Source organism: Tupaia chinensis, unplaced genomic scaffold, assembly GCF_000334495.1.
Source record: "Tupaia chinensis unplaced genomic scaffold, TupChi_1.0 Scaffold000217_1, whole genome shotgun sequence".
Classification (NCBI taxonomy): domain Eukaryota; kingdom Metazoa; phylum Chordata; class Mammalia; order Scandentia; family Tupaiidae; genus Tupaia; species Tupaia belangeri.
This window is the reverse complement of record NW_006159692.1, coordinates 1,571,324-1,594,449: the sequence shown is the minus strand read 5'-3', so window position 1 is coordinate 1,594,449 and position 23,126 is coordinate 1,571,324. Positions and strand designations below refer to the sequence as shown.

At 42.9% G+C, this 23,126-nt stretch overlaps 2 protein-coding genes across 2 annotated transcripts; both read right to left on the bottom strand.

The window, feature by feature from the left end:
- Window positions 1-535: 535 nt before the first annotated feature.
- LOC102478122 (interferon-induced protein with tetratricopeptide repeats 1) lies at window positions 536-16,698 on the bottom strand. The gene is given in 3 exon segments (XM_027771488.1): window positions 536-1,162; window positions 1,164-2,417; window positions 16,573-16,698. Coding segments are annotated over 3 exon segments (1,338 nt in total). The 5' UTR covers window positions 16,578-16,698; the 3' UTR covers window positions 536-1,083.
- Window positions 8,259-16,705, bottom strand: IFIT3 (interferon induced protein with tetratricopeptide repeats 3). Its single transcript, XM_027771487.1, has 2 exons — window positions 16,573-16,705; window positions 8,259-10,398 (listed from the first exon to the last, which is right to left on the bottom strand). Exons 1-2 carry the CDS (start codon window positions 16,575-16,577, stop codon window positions 8,946-8,948), a joined length of 1,458 nt encoding a protein of 485 aa, XP_027627288.1. The 5' UTR covers window positions 16,578-16,705; the 3' UTR covers window positions 8,259-8,945.
- Between the last annotated feature and the right edge of the window lie 6,421 nt (window positions 16,706-23,126).

Sequence of the window (23,126 nt, the reverse complement as noted above, 5' to 3'; positions counted from 1 at the left end):
TAAGAAAAGGAATCTATTCAATGATGCTAGCTAGCACTGGGGAAGAGAGCAGACTGGAGTCCGTAATGGTTTCCGCTGTACTAGACAAGATACAAAACTTGTGTGATGAAGGGGTCAATGGGCGCGTACATCTAGAAGTAAAGGGCAAGTTATTCATGATCTTTGGGCAGGATCACAGGGAGACCTGACAGCCTCAGAGGGGCAATCACCGCTTAGGGGACAGATTCTGCTCTGAGAATGCAGGGAGGAGTGACCAGTTTCAGTTCTCTGCAAGGAGTTTAACAATAAGCAATGATTAACAAGACAAAAGAAGCAAAATGGACTCAGAACAACTCCTTTTTTTTTCTCTTTTTAGAGTTTTTTCTTTTTTTTCTCTTTTCTTTCTTTTTCTTTTTTTCTTTTTTCCTGTAGGGCATGTGTATTTACCAGAGAGACAGAAAGACAGAGAGACTGAAAGTGAGAAATCACCCCCAAGCGCATGGTCATGCCGCATTCCCTTCTCCATTCTCCTCTTGGGATTCTGGGCATGCATGCACACGCACCTGGCATGAATTTCAATCCACTGGGTCTGGGACTCGAACCGCAGTCAACTATGTGGGAGTCCAGTGACATAACCATATGCCATCTGCTGGTCCCAGAAGCAGTGAAGGCCTAGGTGTGGCTTTGCAATGCTTGAGCTGATAAACATCTTCTCAGCCAGTCATACGGGAGGGGGCTTGTGGCGTTGATCCTCTCCTCGTCTCTGCAGCCTGGTAGCTGAAAGGACTCAGCAAGGTTATTGTTAATATTCACTAATTAGTGTTAGGCTCTATCTATTGTGGGGGAGGTAAAAGGTAAGGTACCATAAGACTCACTGTGAAGTGAGTTTCCTAAGATTTACTCTATTAAAATGAACTCTAAGACTAAGTGCAATCTGGAAGCAGTTTGCTTCTCTGATGGCTTGGTTATAGTTATACTTTCTTAAAGGCAGCAATCAGGGATGATTTGCATGGTGTTTTGATGCAGGTAGAATAACATCTAACATTTTAAAAGTTAGGGTTCAAGCTAGCAGCCAGTCTCAGGCACTCTCAAGAGAGTAGGGCTTCACGCTCTTCCTCCTTTCAATTTCTGAACAGGCACAAGGAGATTCAAAGTCTCCACATCAGCCTTATTCTGATGAAGGCCTTATCGACAACTTCTCTAAAGCACTGACAATTTTCCCTTGAGCATCTGACTCCCTGTCCACATTTAGCCCTCGTGAGGAGCAGGCCCTAGCATCACCTTCTGGTTTCCTATGACGTTCCTGAAACTGGTCATAACGAAAATGAATCTGTTGCAATAAGCTTTTATTGACTTCACGCAAGCTGAGTACTTTCTGGTAAGTGTCCTCAGCCTTTTGGTATTCACCTCCTTTAGTGTACATGTTGGCTAGGTCCAAGTAAGCTAATCCAAATGTGGGCTTTTCCTTTACAGCAGCTTCGAAGTGAGCTATAGCTAATCTTAGTGTGCTGCTGGCCTGTTTTGGATCCTTCCCTCTAGATTTCCTTAGCTGTTCCTTATAGCAAAGCCCTATCTGGTGATGGAGAATGGCAGAGGTGGGTGCAGCCTCCAAGGCCATTTTTAAAAGCTGGAGAGCTTTATCCAGGCAGCCTTTTCTTCGGTAGAACTTGGCTGCATATCGAAAGACATAGATCTGCGAGGACTGGCTGCTCAGTGCTTCTTCAAGGAGCTTTTCTCCTTCAGCTTTCTTTCCTACATCCTGAAGCTTCAGGGCAAGGAGAACCTTAACATACACATTTTCTGGATTTAGTTTGAGGGCCCGTCTTAGTGGTTGCAATGAAAATGACGTTTTATACTTTGTTGTTGGATTAAAGCCTTCCAGACGGTAGGTGGTGATCGCATAGCCAGCGCTGAATTCGGGGTTGTCAGGGTCCACTTCCAGAGCCTTTTCAAAGCAGGCCTTGGCCCGTCCATAATTCCTTCCTCCACACTTCAGCAAGGCCCATCCTTCGTCACTGTCCATCCAAGGATCCTCCATCCTATAACAGAAGGGACTTGAAAACTTCTTACAAGTCTTCTCCACCTTGTCCAGGTAAGTCTGGGCTTCTGCCAGCCTGCCCATGTGGTAGTAGACCCAGGCATAGTTGCCCCAGGTCACCAGACTCCTCCTGTCCAAGTGGTCAGCATACTCTTTCTGGATTAAGTCTTCAGCTTTCTTCAAGCACTCCAGGGCCTCCTCATTCTGGCCGTTCAGGTGTTTCACATAGGCCAGTAGGTTGTGGGTTCTTGCATTGTGTGAGTTGTCTAGGAACTCTAGCTGCTCCAAGACTCTGTTTTCTAAATTAGGCACTTCAGAATCTTCAATGAGCAAGTTCCATGTAAAGGGACATCTCAGCTGTTCCAGTCTGTCCTTGATCTGACGATCATCAGCCTTCTTACTGTAAATAAACAGGAGCTATCATGATTTTCTGAAGGAAATTACATCTGATCTAATGAAAATATACATAGAAATGTTGTCAAATAGAACAAATAAAACTTAGATAAGGAAAGGCTTTACTGAAAAGACAGTTGGAATAATATTCCCTGCATCCACAGAAATAATTCTTTAAAACTGAAGGAGAGGCTCAGAAGTGAGGGTGCAGACAGTAGGTGCTGCTGCCCGATGCTGGCATCACATGAAAGGCCTGGGTTCAGACCCCGAGTCAACCTGATGTTATTGATGCACCAGTGAACACCCGTGCTCGTGGCTGTCTGGGAGGCTAGGGGGAGCACTGTGGCACAGCAAGAATCTGTCAAGAGTACCTGTATCTCTCTCTTTTTCTGTATGTTAATAAATAAATAAGCATTTTCAAAAGGTAAGGAGAAGCCAAGAAAAACTGAAGTCATTCATTGCCAACACACCTCCCTGGAAGGAATTTGTTTAAAAAGTTCTTCAGAAGATCCAGCAGGTGGCATGGTAATTAAGGCACTAGATTTCCACCAGCTGACAAGGGTTCAAGTCCCAGACATGGTGGCTTGAAAAACATGCCTAGTGTCTGCATGTGCATGCCCAAAATCCCAAGAAGAGAATGGAGGAGATGACATTGTTGCATGGCTATCCCCCTGAGTGGGGGAGGACTTCTCACTCTCTCTCTCTCTCTGGCTAGCACATACACTTTACAGAAAAACAAACAAACAAACAAACAAACAAAAACTAAAAATACTTGAAAAACGAAACAAGAAAACCTCTTCTCTCTCCTTTCACATAAATAAATAAACATTAAAAAAATTAACTTAGGGACCAGCAGATGGCACAATCGCTACATCACTGGACTCCCAAGTAGTCAACCACAGTTCTAGTCCTGGACCCAGCGGCTTAAAACTCATGCTGGATGTGTGTGCATGCCTGCCCAGGATCCCAGGAGGAAAATAAAGGAGAAGAGATTGTGGCATGGCCATCCCCACTGGAGGGTGACCTCTCACTTTCTGTCTCTCTCTGTCTCTCCAGTGAGCGCAAGTGCCCTATAGCAAAAATCTCTCTCTTAAAAAAAAATCTTAACTTAAAAAAATGTTATTCAGAATGTACAAAAATGGTTTTATAAGTTTAGAAACTCAGATCTCCATAAAGAAAGAGTATCTGAGGAGAAATAAATGAAAGTAAAATAAAGTGTCTCATTCAGGTAACAGCATTCGAAACATTAAATGCAACAATGGAAATGAAAAAGATGTACTAACAGGCCAGCAGGTGGCACAGGAGTTAAGGTAGCTGCATCCTACCTGGCTGACTACAAGGTTTGAGTCCTAGACCTGGCAGCTTGAAAAATCATACCAGACACATGTGCATTAGGACCCAAAATCGCCAGAGGAGAATGGAGGAGAAGGGACTGCAGCATGGCCATGCCCCCTGGGGGTGTAATTTCCCACTTTCCTTTTCTTTCTCTCTCTGTCCTCAGTCTCTCTCTGGTGAGTGCACACACCCTATAGTAAAAAAAACTAAAAAAATAAATAAAGAAGGTGTACTAGGCCATCCCTGTAGTTCAGCAGTTGAACCTTACATGAAGGGAGCAGACTCCACATTGATTAGACGAGTTCAAATAATCCTCAACATTGCATGACACGTCCTGTTTGCAGGGTGCTCCAGTACCAGATCATGTACATCAAAAGCAATTATGCTGTCAAAGGAAATCAACCTGGGGCAAGGAGGAGCCTTCTTGTACCTTTATGTTTCCAATTTGGTCCATTACAAATAGGAAAAAATTGCTCCTTTCTCCAAGGAGGAATTTAGTGAAATAAATACCTCTAGTTTCTTTTTCCCATTAAGACAAGGGAAAGGTTGGGGCCAAGTTACTTTTCTGAATAAACTCAGTATTGGGCAGGTCTTCTTTTTCTCACAGAGAAATGCGTCTCTGACTTAAATACCCTGGAGGAGCATTGCTGTAGGAGGAGCTTTTGCCTCCAGCTACTCCCTTATGTCCAGTCCCACCATAGCATAATGAGGGTCAAATGGACTGAAATGTGTCTACCACAATGATGCTGTGAAGCCTTACTCCAGTTACCTGTAACTATGACCTTACTTGGAAAGGTCTTTTCAGGTAGAATGAAAGTGAGGTTATTGGTAATCCAGTATGACTGATAGGCTCATCGGAAGCAGAGACATGGAGACAGACCCGCAGTGAGGGAAGGTGGTACGAGGACACACTCAGGGAGAATATGCCTTATGAAGACAGACTGAGGCTGGCTGCTAGGAAGAGGCAGAAATAGATTCTACTTAGAGCCTCAAAGGGAGCATGGCCTGATGACACCTGTTTTTTTTTTTGGAGAGGTTTTTTTTTCTTAGGGTGCTTGCACTCGCCAGACAGACAGAGAGAGACATAGAGACAGAAAGTGAGAAAGCACCCCCCAGGGGGATGGTCATGCCGCAATCCCTTCTCCTCCATTCTCCTCTCGGGATCTTGGGCACACACGCACACACGCCTGGCGTTGAGTTCTAAGCCACCGGGTCCGGGATGCGAACCGCGGTCGACTATGTGGGAGTTCAGCGACATAGCCATTACACTAACTGCTGGTTCCCATGACACCTGGTTTTCAGACTTCTGTCCTCCACAACACAAAGAGAATGAACTTCCATGTTGGAAGTCACCCAGTATAAAATACTAAGTTACGGCAACCCTAGAAAACCATACAGAAATCAAACACTGAAGGAAGGAGGGAACACTGTACTGACTCTAGCAACCTTGGGGAATCCCAGGTATTGACTGGAATGAGCTAGTCCAGTTCTTTTTAAATAGTCACTCTTAGCCTCACATGTGTCACCTCTAGTCTGCACAGTGCTTGCAAAGTCAGAAAAATATGCCCTTCACTGTGAATATATGTGTGCTGCTCCAGGACATTCCTGGCCATGAGCCAAACACAGGATAACATTCATCTCGTCCCCTGCCTCTTTGGCCAGTGAATAATCTAAACAATAAGCTTGGCTACCTTGGTCATAGGCAGAGAGATGTTGTGTGCGTTGATGGTGGTCGCATCCTCCCTGACGGACACCATCTTTCACCTTTCAGGCTGTGAGCCACTGGCGTACCATGGGGTAGAATAGACATCAGAGAGCACTTTGACTTTCTATAGGGTTTACTGAGCACTTGAAATCCTCTACGTTCCCAATCCTTTTCAAACTAAGCAGAAAAAGAGCAGTAAGCTAGTTCTTTCTTTTTTCTTCTTTTCTTTTTTTATTTTTTTTTTGGCAGTCTTTTAAATGTGGAATTTGCTGATAGAAATTCCTATATAAGTTTGCAAAGAAGAAAGGAAAAAGAAAACAACTTGCTTCTTAGTGAATTAAGATACTGGGCCAGCCCCATGGCCTAGTGGTTAAGAAAGCTGAATCCAACATGGCTGAGTAGAGTTTGAATCCCAACCCAGTAGGCTTAAAAAACACATTGCACATGTGTGTGTGCATGCCTCAAATCCTGGCAGGATGGAGAAATGGAGGACACAGGATCATGGTGTGACCACATCCCACAGGAAGATGCTTCCTGTCTCTTTCTGGCAAGCACATGTGCCCTCTGGGGAGAAGGGGGGACACAGGAAATAATACGATACTTTTATTTGTGGTGGAAACATTTAAAATCAATACTCTTAGCAATTTTCAAGTCGACAGTATATAAGGGAACTTCAAAAAGTTCATGGAAAAAATGTGATTAAAGTATGGGTTTATGGGTGAAAAAAATTAAATCCATACATATTTTTCTTTTAAAAAAAGAATTATTTATTTATTTAATTAATTTATTCATGCATTTATTTTAATTCAACTAGAGAGAGACACACACACAGAGAGAGGGAAAGTGAGAAAGTACAGCCACCAGATCCAGGACTCGAACTGTGGTCGGCCATGTGGGAGTGTCCAGCACCTTATCCACTATGCCACCCACTGGCCCCTAGTTTTCACAAAAGATGCATTTTTCATGAACTTTTTGCTGATTCCCACATATTGTTAGTGTCATCACCATGGTGTACTCCAGTTGCCCGTTAATATGGTGTATGCCTCAGAACACTGAAAATCCCCAGCAGGTGCAGATCTTTGAATTCAGAAATGATCCCAGGTTATTGTTCTCTGTGAACATGCCATGGCAGCTATGCGTAGGTTTTTGGTAGGAATTCCACATTGCACGTTCAGAGAGACTCACTCATTTAGGGCCATAGACTTTTGCTACTCACAAATCTATAAACAAGTTTCCAGACATTAAACCAGCTAAAGTTTAATAAATCAAGAACTTATTTCAAATGTTATATTAATTCCTAGCCAGACAAAATGAAATTTAAAGCAAATTGTCCAAATGATCTTTTTATATACTTTCACACTTTCTTATTTACATACTTGTGTCTTATGAATGACTCAAACATAGACTGCAGAGTGGGACCAGCAGATGGTATAGTGGTTATATCATGAGCTCCCACATGGTCTACTGTGGTTTGAATCCTGGAACTGGCAGCTTGGAACTCATGCTGGGCACATGTGTGTGCATGCCCCAAATCCCCAGAGAAGAAGGGACTGTAGCATGGCCATCACTCAGGGGCTGATTTTTCGCATTCTGTTTCTCTTCCTCTCTCTGGTGAGTGCACACGCCCTATAGAAAAAAAATCTCTCTAAAAAGAGAAAAACATGAACTGCAGGGGAAAACCTTGAAGTCCAAGGAGACCGTTCCCTGTGAGTTTCTTTCTCCTTGTTGTCCACCTATTGTCTATCTGAACAAGATGAAGCTTGTGGTATCAGATGCTAAAGTTCTGAAGGGGCTGTTGCAGGCCCCAGGACTTTTGTCTTCATGGCTTGCTTGGTACTGGGGTTCCTCACTCACTATTGGAAGGCATTTGCCCAGCTATCCCTGGGTGCATAACAACCCTGGTCAATGGCAGCAGCTGCTAACTAGATGCTGGGCCTAACTGAAGCTCCTGGGCTAGAAAGAGTCATACTTCCCATAGTCTAAGGGTGGTCTGGCTACAGAGGGAGAGTGTCAGCTCTACAGCTAAGACAGACATGTTGAGAACAGAATCGTGTAGGACCAGTGGGTGGCGTGGTGTAAAAGGTGCTGGACTCCCACATGGTCTACCAGTCCTGGACCTAGAGGCTTGAAAATCACACTGGATTTCTGCATGTGCCCAAAATCCCAGAAGGAGAATGGAGGAAAATGGATTATGACATGGCCATCTCCCCTGGGGGATGATTTCTCACATTCCCTCTCACTGTTTTTTGAGAGATTTTCACTGTAGGGCGCGTGCGCTCGCCAGACAGACAGAAGGAGACATAGAGACAGAAAGTGAGAAATCACCCCCCAGGGGAGATGGTCACGCCGCAATCCCTTCTCCTCCATTCTCCTCTCGGGATCTTGGGCACGCACGCACATGTGCCCGGCGTGAGTTTTAAGCCACCGGGTCCGGGACACGAACCGCGGTCGACTACGTGGGAGTCCAACGACATAGCCATTACGCTAACTGCTGGTTCCCAACCTTTTTTTTCTTTTTTTAAGAATTATTTTATTTAACTTTATTTTGCTTATTTATTTAAATTTGATCAGAGAGGGATAGAGTGAGAGAGAAAGTGAGGAAGCAAGCCACCAGGTCTGGGACTCGATCCATGGTCAGCCATGTGGGAGTCCAGTGCCCTTAACCACCACGCCACCTGCTGGCCCTGGCAAAACTTTCAAAAAAAAAAATAGCATGGTGTAGCTGCGTGATTATCCACCATCCCCAATAAGAGGCATTTTTGGGATTAATATCACTGTCTTGATCATGTCCACAAACCACACAATCACTTCTATTCTGACTTGAAATGTTTAGATTTATTGTAGCATTATTACCAAGAGCACAGTTATAACATCTCTATCAAGGTGAGAAATAAATACACAACAGAAGCCAGAATAAGACACAACAAATTATGCCAGGGTTAGTCAAGAACTAAACTTCTAAGCCCAGAAGGCTGAATGGAAATGGGATAAATGGAGTGACAATAAAGGTTTTGTTGGCAAGAAGGGCAGAATTGGGGGTTAGATGGTGAACTGAGGGTCAACTGAGAACTGATCAGCCTCGTATAGGCCCAAAGCACTACTTCCATTAGTAATTAGTCATGACTAGACGACTGTGTCTGGGATGGATAGGGGAGACAGATTCTGAGACAACTTTCTAAAAATGTACCTGTCATTAAACCAGCTAAGGTATCAGTCCAGAATTTATTGCAAATATTACATTAATTCCCAGTCAGAGGAAACAAAATTTAAAGGAAGTTGTCCAAATAATGTGTATTTATATACTCTTGCATTATCTTATTTACATACTTGTGTCTAGCCGCTGTGCTGATAAATGCATTAAACATGGACAGCAAAGGAAAGTCCACAGCAGCAAGACCATCCTCAACTCCAGACTGGGCACCACTCTTCTCTCCTTCACAGCTGCCACCCCTGGCCTTCTTATGCATGGTTTCTCTCCCTTCTCGCTATCTCAGTTCAGGGGTTGTGAGGCTCTCTGGAAGTGGGGCTGCCTGTCTCCTGGCCTGTTTCCTCACTGCTGTCTTCCAGCTCGGATTCTGACAGGAAAATGTGGCCTATGCCTGACGAGGCATTCTTCAGCAGCTGGCCCAGTTTCTTCTCATAGCATTCGGCTGCTTGCCACAGATCTCCATTCAGCTTGTGAATTAACCCTTGGAGATACAAAGAATGAGGTGTATCTTGTGGAAGATTTTCCACTATGCTCTGTAGTTGGTATTTCATTTCTTCATTCTCAGGTTTTTTTTTGCTTCTGGGCAAACCCTCTTCTAAACAATGTTGGACAGCAGAGTCTTCAGACTTCCCATTATGCTCCTGAAGGTCACAATAGTGCTGGTGGCATTGCCTGTCGGTATCTGGGTGCTCCTTGTTACATGCAATTTGATAACATTCTTCTGCTTCCAGAAGCTCAGTGCGATTAGAGTACAACTGCAGAGGAGTTAGTCCTTTCTCAAGAGCTTGATTCAAATAGTTCCTAGCATTTTTCCTCAGTTCTTCTATCATCTCTCCATTTCCATTAGCTTCAAATTCCCCGACATTCTGCATTTGTTTGACTTTTGCCCTGTAGCAGCACCCTACCTGGTGATAGAGGTAGCCATCATGTGGTATGAGTTCCAAGGTCTCTAGAAACAGTTCAATAGCTTTGTCCAGATCACCTTGTTTCCTGTAAAATTTGGCTGCCGTGGTAAGGATATCCGGCTGGCCAGGAGCCTTCTCCAGTGCCTCTTTCACCAACCTCTCCCCTTCAGCTTGTTCATTCAGCTCCTGCAGTTTCAGAGCCAAGAGAACTTTGACATAGTGGTTATCAGGACTCAGCTCAATGGCCTGCTTCAGGATATTGACAGAGAGCTGCTGCTGTGGTTTCTTATCAAGATAATACGAGGCAATTGCCAGTCCAGAGGAGAATTCTGGATTGTTGGGTTTCTCTTCCAAAGCCTTCTCAAAACACACCTTTGCTCTTTCATTTTTTTCACACTTTATTCGCGTCCACCCTTCCTCACAGTCAAGCTCAGGACACTCAATGCTGTAAGGATTTGAAAGCTTCTTGCAGGAGTGTTTCACCTTGTCTACATAAATTTGAGCTTCTGAGAGTCGGCCCAGGTGGTAGTAGACCCAGGCATAGTTTCCCCAAGTGACTAGACTTCCAGTTTCTGCTTGGTCAGTGTGTTCTTGCTGAATTAACTCTTCAGCTTGTTGTAAGCATTCCAGGGCTGCCTCATTTTCACCACGTAGGTGTTTTATGTAGGCCAACAGGTTGTACGTTCTAGCTTTGAATTCAGTACTTAAAAATTTAATGTCATTAAATACTCTATCTTCTAGATGCTGTGAGACACATTCTTTCTTGAGTAAGTTCCAGGTAAAATGGCATTTCAGCTGTGGAAGGATTTCTTCCAGGGAATTCTTGGTGACCTCACTGTGGAGAAAATAAACATGGTCACTGTAACATGGTGTGGAGCAGCCCAGAACTTATGAGTAAACTTGAAGAAACCCAGAGCTGATAGCTGCCTGGACTTTCTGTTCCCCTGCAAAGTAGCTGCCCCTCCCCTGAACTGATGCCTTGAGTAGGCTGCCAGCTTTGTATTACAACAGACACTGAGCCATTTTCCTGATAAGACACTCCAAACATGTTGAAACGGCCCCTCTCCAAATTCACCCATAAAAGACTGTGCTCAACTCTTAGCAGTGGCCGGAGACTCAGAGTGGTAAACCCACTGTGCCTGCTGATGTAATAAAAGAGTTCTCCTTTTTCTCTCCGGAGTGCTATGTTTTTGTTCCTGGGTGTCTATTTTTCTGCAATAATGTGCAATGGCAAACCTTGCACCTTGTGATGGTTAATTTTACATCAACTTGACTGAGTTACAGGATGCTCAGATATTTGCTTAAACATCGTTTTGAGATGTGCCTGTAAGAGTGTTACTGGAAGTGATTAGCATTTGAATTCATAGACTGAGGAAATCAGATTGCTCTCCCCAGTATGGGTCAATATTATCAATCCACTAATGGCCCAAAAGAAACAACAAGGTGAAGGGAGAATTCTTTTCCTCTGCTTGACTTTTTTGAGCTGAGATATTGATCTTCTCCTGTCCCTGGACTGGGATTTGGGCTGGAGTTTGTACAATTGACTCCTCTGGTTCTCAGACCTGTGGACTCTGGAACTACACTTCCTGCTTTCCTGGGTCTTCAGCTTGCTAACAGCCCTGCAGGAATCAGCTCCTCATGAGCAATCTCTTCAGTGTTGATTGTCTCTGATTAATGTACATCCCAAGTCTTCCTAGAAGAGGCAGTATTTCCTTTTGCTTCTTGGACTCATCTTCTTCAAGGTATGTCTATGCAAACACCCTTTACACTATGTAAGCAGATGTTTGGGAAGTGGAGTAAGGTGGACCAGAGGGGGAAGCTGCAGTGAGAGGAATTGGATCTCTCTTTCTCTGTTCAGTTGCTAAGCCAGATATTGGTTCTTACACATTCTAGCTGAAGTTTATTTAGCCAGGCAAAGAGCCTTTACTGGGCTATCTCTTTTTGTTACTTTGCTGGTTGTTAGGAATGCTAAGAAAGATAAAGACAATATTTTGGCTCTCTCTGTGACCCCGAAGCTCTCCATCTGTTTAGAAACAAGTGAAAAAAAGAAAGTCCAGGGGCATTTGGCAACATGGTATGTGTATATTTTGTCCTTTCTCTTCATCTCCCCTACTCCCAATATTCATACACAACTTCATGAAGGCTTGGCTTAATGTAACTGAAGTAGTCTTCTACCACACAGGCCAGATCCTCAGTGAGAACGAATTTGTTTAAGAAAAAAATAAAACTGACAAATTTATGCTTTGTAGTTGGAAGATTCCAAGGGCCATGACTTACCTTACTTCGTTGAATAAGTTACAAGAGTTCTCTAAGTGTGTTCCCACATCCGTACCTGTTTGGAGCTGGAGTATGGAGGTTGTGTTCTTTCTTCCTTACCAGTAGAGTCTTGGCCCCATAAGATTGGAAAGACCCTCCAGAAATCATTAGACCCAGTGCAGACCATAGTTTTAATCTTACAGATTAGCACAATTTTGGGGAATAAAAGAGAAGAAAAGAAAAAGTTGTAGACCAAGTAGGGCTGTCAATTAATTTGTAGTACAATGAAATAGGGAGAAAATTCATTCAGGAAGACACCAATCATCTATTTTTACCTATATTTTACTTAAAAAGTGGAAAAGAGAGAAAGGAAGCATTTCTATTATCACTGCAGAAGTGAGAAGGATATAATCTTAGAATAAAGAGGAGTTTTTGAAATTCAATGCACTTGGCTCTAAGAGGAGATTTGCATTTTCCCGTAGTCTGGCACGGGCCCTCACACTGCTGCTGCAAGTGCTCTGACCTACTTCCTATCTCTCTCCAGTAATGTTCATATAAAGCATTTCGGACCCAATATAATTGCATGTGAAATGCTTATGGTGAGTGATGAAGAACTATCCAAGGCCATAGGAGTGAGGAAGGGAAGTTGCCATCCATGCCCAGACACCCACTTCTATGTGTCTGTTTTAGTGGTAGTCTTTTTTGTTCTTTTGGTCCCGGGCAAGAGTTCCACAGTCTCAATATCTTCCCTCTTTAGTCTAGGGTTTTTACAATTTGGTTTCACTAGGAGATCCTGTCTGCCCTGTATGAAGGATTAGAGGTCAAATCTCAAATACACAAGTATTAAAATACTTGTCTTTCAATACATTGTGAAAATGATCATTGAACAAATCTATAAATTTATGACTTACAAAAGACCAGTGTTTGGATAATGGTTTGTCCCCCAAAGATTCATGTTCTGGAAATTTGGTTCTAATATAATGGTGAAACCTTTAAGAGATGAGTCCTAGCAGGTGTGTTTGGCCCATGGGGGCATTATCCTTATAAATGCATTAGTGTTGTCATACAAGAGAGAGTGAGTTCTTGCTCTCTTGGAATAGGGTTAGTTCCCATAAGAGCAGATTATTGCACAAGTGAGAGCTGTCCTAAGAGCCGCCATCAGGTCTTTTTCTCTCTCTGCATGTACTCGCCAACCTTTCTGCTTCTGTCAGCCTTTTTGCATGTCAGACAGAGGTCAGCCCCAGGCTCTTGAACTTTCCAACCATCAGCGTTTTGAGCCAAATAAACCTCCAAAAATTACCCAGTCTCAGATGTTTCTCTTTAGCAATGCAATTATGGACTGATACATGCAACTAAATCATAATAAAAGGACTGAAATATATACATATATAAACTTTGCTGAGGGCTAAATTAGGAAGATTAGAGGAAGGAAAGAAAGGATGGGCTTCAGATCAATGGAGCATGTCTGCTGGTTTGTAGGTACATAAAGGTGCCTGGAAATAACAACAGCTGAACACTCTTAAACATGGTCAGTGAACATCATTCAACTTCTTCATAGACCTACAGAATGACAGATGGCTTTGGATGTTTTTGTCTCAGCAAAACTGGCAACTACTTTGCAGGCTTGATGGCATTCTCTCTCTTTGCTGGATGGAGGCAGGATACTGGACTTTGACACATCAATGTACCAGAGGGATCTTATTAAATTTAACCTTAAGCATTTATTGATAAAGAATCTTCCTCCAATGGGACCAGCAGATTGCATAATTATTATGTCACTGGACTTCCCCATAGTTGACCACAGTTTGAGTCCTGAACTTGGTGGCTTAAAACTCACACCAGGCATGTGTGCATGTATGCCCAAAATCCTGAGAGGAGAATGGAGAAGGGATTGCGACATGGCCATCCCTGCTGGGGGGGTGATTTCTCACATTCATTTTCTCTATCTCTCTCTGGCGAGTGCACACACCCTAGAGCAAAAATCTCTCTTAAAAAAAAAAAGATTCTTCCTCCAAGAAGAAATATTCCAATCCTGTCATATCTATCAGCTGCAGGGGATACTGATTGGCAAGCAGAAAAGCACACTCGATGTTTCTGGACACGTGAATGCTCTCTCGAGTATGGGACTCTCAGAGCAATCCATCTGTATCATCACTTTACCAAAGCAGAGCTGATCATGCTAAGTCATTTATGAGAACCTTCAAGAGTTTGTTCAGGAAGAAAGCCAACTGTGCATGTGGCTTCATGATTATAAAACTTATTGAAAGTGGCATTTTTCCTAAGCCTCCCTCCCTATGGTGTCCAGTTTAGCAGGGTATTTGATACCTCATCCTTTCTTGAAGAAACATATGGAGCAAAGTCTATTGGATGGGGAGTCCTGAGACTTGAGTAAGAAGAACATAAATCCCAGAGCTAGAGTTCAGGAGATTTGCATGAAAATGCTGTTGCTTTTGTAAAAATGAATGCTACTCCTCTTACAAAGACATCTTCACTTACTAGTGTGTGTTTTTGAAAGTTTGTGTTTTTGAAAGTTTCTGTAAATACTCATATGTGTTTTTGAAAGTTTCTGTAAATACTCTTTTTATTTTTAATCGACAGAGGGCACATGCACTCATCAGAAACACAGAGAGAGGGACCAGCAGTTAGTGTAATGGCTATGTCCCTGGACTCCCATGTAGTCGACCGTGGTTTGAGTCCCAGACCTCATTTCTTCATCCTTAAAATGCCTTGGGGAGGATTTTCTTTCTGCCTCCACTCGAGTTATAGAAAGCTATCCCCTGTGGAGATGCCCTTCACCTTCATCAAAGGTATGGTCTGGGTACTCTAAAAGGTGAGTCACCATCAAAGAATGGTCCTCACTCTCCAGACAGTGTGCATGGATCTGCTAGTCCCTGACCCTCAGTCACTCGGAAGTGATCATTCCCACTTGGGCCTTTGTGGCCAGAGTTGACAGATGCTCAGCCTTGGAGTTGGGCACCACCATTAACAATCTTACTCTGACACCTGCTCTTGGTGACATCCTAGACAAGTACTTTGTCCTTCTGAGCCCTCCTTTGCTCATTTAGAAAATGAAGTGAATAACAGAAAAGCAGTGACCTCTTCCTGAGCCTGTCGGTAAGGTAGTGTGAGACATGAGAACGGCCCTTCACAGAGAGCACTGCCGGCCACAGGCCACACAGAGCATGTTACCACTGCTGTCGTTGGTGCATCAGTGTTACACTCTTCAGTGAGTTTGTGAGTATGGAAAGGGACACAGAGTTTCCCAGTGACTGGGGAGAAGAGGGTGCTTCTCAGCCGGCAGCTGCCGATGTTTTATGGCAACATCCCCTTTTGGTAATGTTTTGGCACTGCATTGGGGTGCAGCCCAATCTGCCTCGGTCCCTACGGCCTTTGGGAATAGGAGCACCTAATGTGAGCTTCAGTCCAGCCTGGTCCAGAAAGCCTCCTCAGGCTTCCTCAGGCTTCCTCAGGCCAGGGGCTCTAGCCACACACAAACACAGGCCTCTGCAAAACCTCTCATGTGTCTAGTTACCAGACACTGGGAAAGGGTGGCTTGCTGGTCGACTCCTCTTATGCAGACACAATTAACATGACCCTTGGCAAAGAGCCCTCAATACCCTATCCTATGCCCAAGTATGATCTCGCAGAGCAGCTGCAAATCCTTGGGGCTGAGGGTAGGGCAGCCAGTCTCCCTTTGCTTTCTCCCTGCTGGTCAGTAGGATCTTCCCTCTCCAGATCAAGCTCTCAAACCCTCAACCCTTCCCCATAGGTGTTTGGTGGAAAAGGTATCTTTTTCTTTTCGTTTTCTCAGAGCCTCTATGCAATGGCAGAGCTCAAGCAGTTCTGTATGCATTTTTTTAAAGACCAAGCTTAATGAGATTATATGTTTACATACAATAAAAGGCAATAGTTTTAAGTGCACAGTTTAATTTCGATAAATATTTATCACCATTATCTCTTGAAACTATGTCTGTTCTCCCCCAGTGCCTTTGTGTGCCTTCCTACCTAGTCCCCCCCATCTCCAAGGACCCAGATCCATCATTAAAGATTAGACCAGAGGTTATTAGATCTGAGATCAGGCCACTTTGTTTTATAGGGGAAATTATTCTCTGCTGCTCACCAGAATTTACTACAGTATGAAAACTAAATTCTAAGCCTTGGGTATTATTTCTACATAAGAAATGGGGGGAGGGGGAAGCCTGTCTGTAAGATTTTTTTTCTTCCCCCATACTCCCCTAAATTGATCAAATAATTCAGGACAAAATTCTTTAATGAACTAGGTTTGCAGGACTGATTCCATCATTCACCATATCTGCTGAAAAATAAATGCTTTCTTTCAAATTGCCGGAAAATATCTTCTGACTTAATCCTTTCAAGAAAACAAAAACAAAAAGTCCTGCGAGGAGAATTCCCCTTAGGTCTAGCTTTGACTCAGCAAACTGAGTGGATCTTTCCATTCTTCAAGCCTCCCTCTGGAATCCCAGCACCCGGCTCCCTCTAGTGAAGAGTTGGAGAAATTTAGCAAGCCTGACGGTAAGCTGGAAAGAGTCACAGGGAATGAAAAACAAAACAAAACAAAGGAGCAAACAAAAACACAACACAACACAAAATGAACAACTGATAGAAGCCCAACCTCATAAAGGCATGATGAATCCATAAGCAACGGGATAGCTCAGACACACGCCTGAGCAGTAAGAAGCTCAGCTTACAATTGGCGTTTAAGAGCAAGCTCCGTTACAGATTCTTGTCTCACCTCATGTCTGCTGTTCTGGAAAGCTGGGGACCAGGGGGCTCTATCCTCCAGGAGTCTTGGTCTGTCTCAGGTAAAAGGACCTATATAACGGGGAGGCGGAGCAGGGAAGGCATCACCTGATCTTTTCTCCCTCATTTCAGTGAGTAATTGTCCTCATGAAAGGGAAGAAGAAACTGGAAAGTGAAACTGATTTTAAATCATCCACTTGAGGAAAACGAAACTCAGTGTCCAGATCTGGGAGGGCTGGCAAACAATAACAGCTCAAGTGAAACTGAGCAGAAACCCTCTAGAAAGGGCTGGGTTCTCAGTTTCCCTTTCCTGTTGAAAATAAATACATAGAATAGAAATGTTCCAAGCTGAAAATTACTAAGAGGAGAACTTAAAGTAGAATATTTTCCTAAACTGCTGGGGATGTGAGATTGATGTTTTAATGACCCAAATAAAACCTTGGAGTCCAGGCTTTTGATATGCCTGCCTGTGTTGGTGGGGGAGGGAGGTTGTAAGTGTTAGAAGATACTTTCTATAATAGTTCACAGTGGGAACCAGCAGTTAGCGTAATGGCTATGTCGCTGGACTCCCACATAGTCGACCGCGGTTCGTGTCCCGGACCCGGTGGCTTAAAACTCACGCCGGGCACGTGTGCGTGCGTGCCCAAGATCCCGAGAGGAGAATGGAGGAGAAGGGATTGCGGCGTGACCATCCAGGGGAATGAATGTACAATGTAGCCATAGCTTCTTCCAGCCTCTTTCTTCCTCCAACCACTCTGGAACCTCTGTGTTATTTTAATGAAACAATGTAGATTCTTCCCAAGTAATTGGTAGCCTCTATCCTTCTGTTTCTTTCCTTTCATTACAGGAATCCGCTTCTCAGAAGTAGGAATTAACACCATAGCTGAGCTGATGGTAAAACTAAGCAATATCAGTCATAAGTCAGGGCCATAGAAAAATAAAACAAAACCAAAAACTCCCAATTAAAAGAAATATAAAATTATAGTCCAAATTGTAAGGTGCTTTTTTTTTTTTTTTTTTTTTTTTTTTTTTTTTTTTTTTGAAATTGCTGGCTGGGAGCACATAGACCCTAGGCTGAATGACAAAAGAAACTGATGACTGCTTCCCAGCACAGTCTCATACTCTTGAAGTAAGCATTAGGTTGATCATGCACCTGAGACTCTTACCCTTAAAAATGCAGGTAGCATGGTGGTTACAGCACTGGACTCTGACATGGCTGACTGTGGTTCGAGCCCCTGACCTGGTGGCTTACTTTTGTTTTCTCACTTTCCCACTCTCTGTCTGGTGAGCATGTGTGCCCTGTAACAAATTAAAAATAATAATAGGTAGATAAATAAATAAACAATTTTTCAAATGCATGCATGGAACTCCTGGGAGAGATTGGACTCTTCAGCATTAGTTATCTGTTCTTGTTTCATACATGGCATAAAGTCTTACTTTCTTTTACCAAACCTCTTGTCTACAGTTTAGTTTATGGTACCCATACAAGTGGTTTGAGTTCAATAACAAAAGCCAGGACTCTGAAACTACAGGTTGAGATAATGTAAACGCACTCCCAGGAATCTGACTGCTGATCCAGGGTGGGGCCCAGGGAACTGCATTTTTTTTTTCTTTCTTTCTTTCTTTTTCTTCCCTCTTTCTTTTTTCTTTCTTCGGAGAGGTTTTTACTATAGGGCACATGTGTGCACCAGAAAGACAGAGAGATACAGAGAGACAGAAAGCGAGAAATCACCCCCCAGGGAGGATGGCCACACCACAATCCCTTCTCCTCCATTCTCCTCTCAGGATCTTGGGCACTCATGTATACACACCCAGCATGAGTTTAAGCCACTGGGTCCAAGACTAAAACCTCAGTTGACTACATGGGAGTCCAGTGACATAGCCATTATGCCAACTGCTGGTCCCAGAACTGCATTTTAATAATATCACCAGGAAGGTTTGATATGGGATGTATGAGACTGCATGATATGAAAAACGTTTCATACTATTCCAAAAACATTCTGATGTTAATCGGAAACAACATATATCCAGTGATTTGGATTGAATTCTCTTTGTTTACTCGATAGCTCCCAAATTTTCTAAGAGTCCAATCAATGAACTTGAGTTTCTTTTCTGCCCCACAAGAAATATAGGCTGCAAGTCCTGGAGAGCTCTCCGAGCAGTGTAGCTATCTGATGTCTAAGTTGGTCATGGAAGGATAGGTAATTGCAAATGTATTCTTCGAGCTCTGAAGGAATGATGTTACCCTGAGAGAGTCTTTTCTTCATTTTTTTTCTAATACTTTCTAGCTGTGTTGTAATTATTCATAAAACTCCAGAGAACATAGTTCTCAGGCCTGGTTAGATAATGAAGGAATTGTTAGGCCCTCTTACCCGGTCAATTGCGCTGCTTAGTCATGCTGGCCCTTTGGGCCAATTTTTCTGTGATTCGAGGAAGTAGCAAGAGAAAGGTCTCTTACCAGTTTCTCCCTTACCAGTTGTATTGGGAGGCCCCACATCTGTGTCAATGCTTGTGCTTCAAGGATGGGAGGGATGGTATGCATCCTGTCTGGAGTCTCTTGGGATGAATTTTAGCTGACTGGTCTTGGGATGAGTTTTAGCTGCATAGCTATAGGCTCATGACTAAGAAAATGATTTTTTTTTTAAAAATTCTATCAGTGCCTGACTAATGTCTGTTTTAAATGAGAGAAGAGGTGACTCTTCAATGCATCTTTGACTTAATATACTATATTACATCTAGAATTGTTTCATCAGATGTTGGGTAAACTTGGGGTGGAATTTCTTATGTTCAAAATTATTTTTTTTACTTTTTTTCTTTATTTATTTACATTCATTCACTGTACATCATTATAGCATATAAAATGAGATTTTTCCATTGAGAATACACTGTATATTGGCTCAATCAAGCACATCAACATGTGTTATTGTCAACAAATCATTTTCCATTTCTTGTTTTCTGTATATTTTGCCTTTTTTCCCATCCTTGATTCCCTATCTCACCCTCTGCCATCTCCCACCCTCCTCCCACACTGTGTCTGATATCTATTGTTGCTTTCTATACCTCCCCCATTTTATTGTTTCACTAAATATCTTAATAAATCTAAATATTTTCAATAGCAAGCACAGCTGATCTATACATATCCATGAACACAAGTCTGACTTTAGGCATAAACCTCAGTGAATAGAATGAACATACTATAACGTAGCACCTAACTAGGGCTATATAGCTTAACTGCAGTCATCAAATAGGTATTTCTAATGCCTTTTTTTTTTTTCTTCTGAAAATTTTTTTTTTTTATTAATTTACATTCATTCCCTGAGCATCATCACAACATTCTAAATGTGGTTTCCCATCTAGAATATACTATATAGTGGCTTAATAATGCATGTTATCATCCATAATATTCCATTTCTACTTTCATATATATGTTTTTTACCCCATGTCTAGCCCTCTGCCCTATTCCACTCTCTTATTACACTATCTCTGCTGTCTACAGTTGTCTTCAATCCCTTTTCCCCCAACATTTCGTTGGTCACACAATATCATAAGTAATCTAACTACTTTCAATAGCAAGATCAGCCGATGGTTTCAAGAAAAGCAGTTTTGAACTGGTAAGGATATTTCTTTGAAACTTAAAGCCTAGAAACAGGTTAGTATTCTGTTCAAATAGTCGGAACATGAATCTATTGATAGCTGAAGACAGGACAAAAGTCCTTAAAACCAGACAACAAAGCTTAGAAGAAAAGCAGCAATATTTTAGTCAAGTCGTAGAATACTGTTTCATCAGTTCAGTCTCATGTACTTAATCTTTCTTCTGTATCTGTTGAGGTTCGATGTTCCAGATTGAAATCTGGGATGTAATACTCAACTCCAGCTTTTGGCCCTACAATTAAGTTGCCCATTTTCTTAGTTTCTGAACTCTTATTTCTGTGTGTCTGCATTTAATTTTACTGACATAGCACTCCCTTAAGAACTTCTTGGAGATCCGGTCTGGTGCTGGTAAATTCTTTCAGGTTTTGTTTATCTGGGAAAGTTCGTGTCTTTTCTTCCCAAATGAACGATAACCTTGCTGGGTACAGAATTCTCGGTTGAAATTGCTTTTCCCTTAATACTTTGAATACATTTTCCCATTCTCTCCTCGCTCTCATTGTTTCCGATGAGAGGTCTGCCGTTAGTCTGATGGGATACCCTTTGTAGGTAACTTGCCTTTTTTCTCTTGCCAGTCTTAGTATCTTGTCTTTGTCTGTGGTTTTGGTCAATCTGGCTATAATGTGTCTTGGAGAAGATCTTCTTGGGTTGATTCTATTTGGGGTCCTCTGTATTTCTTGGGACTGAATCTTTGAGTGCCTCTCCAGGTTTGGAAAATTTTCTTGTAAGATTTCATGGAATAGATTATCAATGCCCTTATGAGTCTCTTCACCTTCTGGGATGCCTATTATCTGGATGTTTGGACGTTTAATTGTATCTAGTACTTCTCGCATATTATTCTCAAATTTTTGGGCCATTTTCTCAGTCTTCGCAGTGGATTTTTCTAGGCCACCAATTTTCTCTTCTACATTAGAGATTCTATTTTCTGTATGATCTAGTCTGCTTTTAATACTTTCAAGGGAGATTTTGACTTCTTGTATTATAGCCTTCATCTCTAACAGTTCCATCTGATTCTTTTGTAAAGTGTGAAATTCCTCTTTTAGATCTAGCATGAATTTCCTCACCTCCTGGAACTCTTCAACTCCTTTCTCCTTCCTCTTCAGCAGTTCCTTGTCTCTCTTCTCTTCCATCTCTGTTAGCTTTGCCATTATGAATGTTCTGAATTCTTTATCAGACATTTCCATGATTTCCATTGAACTGTGTGTGGATAAAGAGGAGCTATCCTTTTCCCTTGTGGGAGAGGTATTTTCCTGCTTCCCCATATTTCTTGTGGTCCTGCAGCGATTTCTAGTCATCTGGTGGATGGTCGGTTTCTTCCCAAACTTGGAAGTTCAATCCCGCGAGTTTTGGATGCTGGAGGCCCAGTTATCAGTGGGACATCTTCCTTTCTCCCCAAATGGCTAGATCGTAGGAGCCATGGAGCTGTCTGTCTCTTGAAGAAGGGCTGTTCTGGCTTATGTTCAAATCTTCATGTTGCTACACAACAGGGGTTCTGACTGCTGTTTCAGAAGGACAAAGATCTAACTAAAGTTATCATCACTCTCCCAAATCAGGAGGAAAAGAAAGAGAAAGAGTGACAAACCTGGCAGGTTTTTAAAAAGAATTATTTAATTTTATTTATTGCTACTATTTTTAAATTTTTTGCTATATGGTGCATGCACTCACCAGAGAGAGACAGGGTTTCGGGGCTGGGGGGCTGGTCGTGAGAAAGTAAGCCTCCAGGTCCAGACTCCAACCGTGGTTAGCCAAGTGGGACTCCAGCACTGCAACAACCACACTATCTGCTTGCCCTAACCATGACAGTTTTAAATCCACTTCCCAGGTTCCTCCCAGGGCCAGGACAGGCACAGGTCCTGTTCCTTCCCAGAGATGCCTCCCCACCACCTGACCACACAGGCCATATGACTCCCTTCCCCATAAGAAGTGCTTGTAGAGTCACTAGCAGGGAGTACTTGCTCCCCCGCATTCTGACCCATATGGGCAAGAGCAGAGAAAGATCTACTCCTTTAAGACCCATCAGGGCTCCCATTTTGGCCAGTGCTCATCATCATGGGGCAGGGCAATATCTACTATGACAGTGTCCCATGGGAGGCTTCAGTGACAAAGAACGGCCTTAGGACACTCCCTTTCGACATCAGCTTTGTTGAACTGGAAAAGCTCCAGCCCTCCTTGAAATGATCCCCAGAGGATGGTGGAATTATTAGCTGGCATATATTCCACCCATCATCCTGCTTGGGCAGACATACACGCTCTCTTAAATACCATGCCAACTGCCAATGAAAGGAGATTGGTGATTGATAAAGCTGATGAGGAGGCATGGCACCTCCATCAGGGAAACCTGGATGGGATGTCTGACCTGGCTGGGGTAGAACCCCCTAGAAGAACCTCACTGGAACCCAAATAATGGGGGATGCCTTGATTGGAACATTATCAGAGTTGTATTCTGAAGGTCTGAAAAAAGGGAGTTCCCCAGCAGTGCTGTCAATAAGAACCAGGAGATGCAACAGGAAGCAGATGGAAACACTGCTGCCTGGTTGGAGTGCATTTAGCATTCTTACAGGAGGTACCCAGCTGTTGATTCCAAAGCCCCAGAGAACAGGTCAATATGACATCCATAGGGCTGAATGCAATAGATGTTAAGAGACACCTCCCAAACTGGAAGGGGTGGTGGGAATGAACCCTTTCCAACCAGGAGACCTTGATAAAGTATTCATTGCAAAAAGAAATTCAGAAGACCAAACAAGCAACTGTTTTGGGAGAAAGTGAGAAGAAAATCAGAAAGGTAAAAGGAACAGAGAGAAAAGCTCTGTGAGAACCAATGGGCCTGCTATAGGAGTGTGGCCATTAGAACAAGGACAATCCTAAGTTTAAACAGGACAAGGAGGGCCAGCCAGCTGA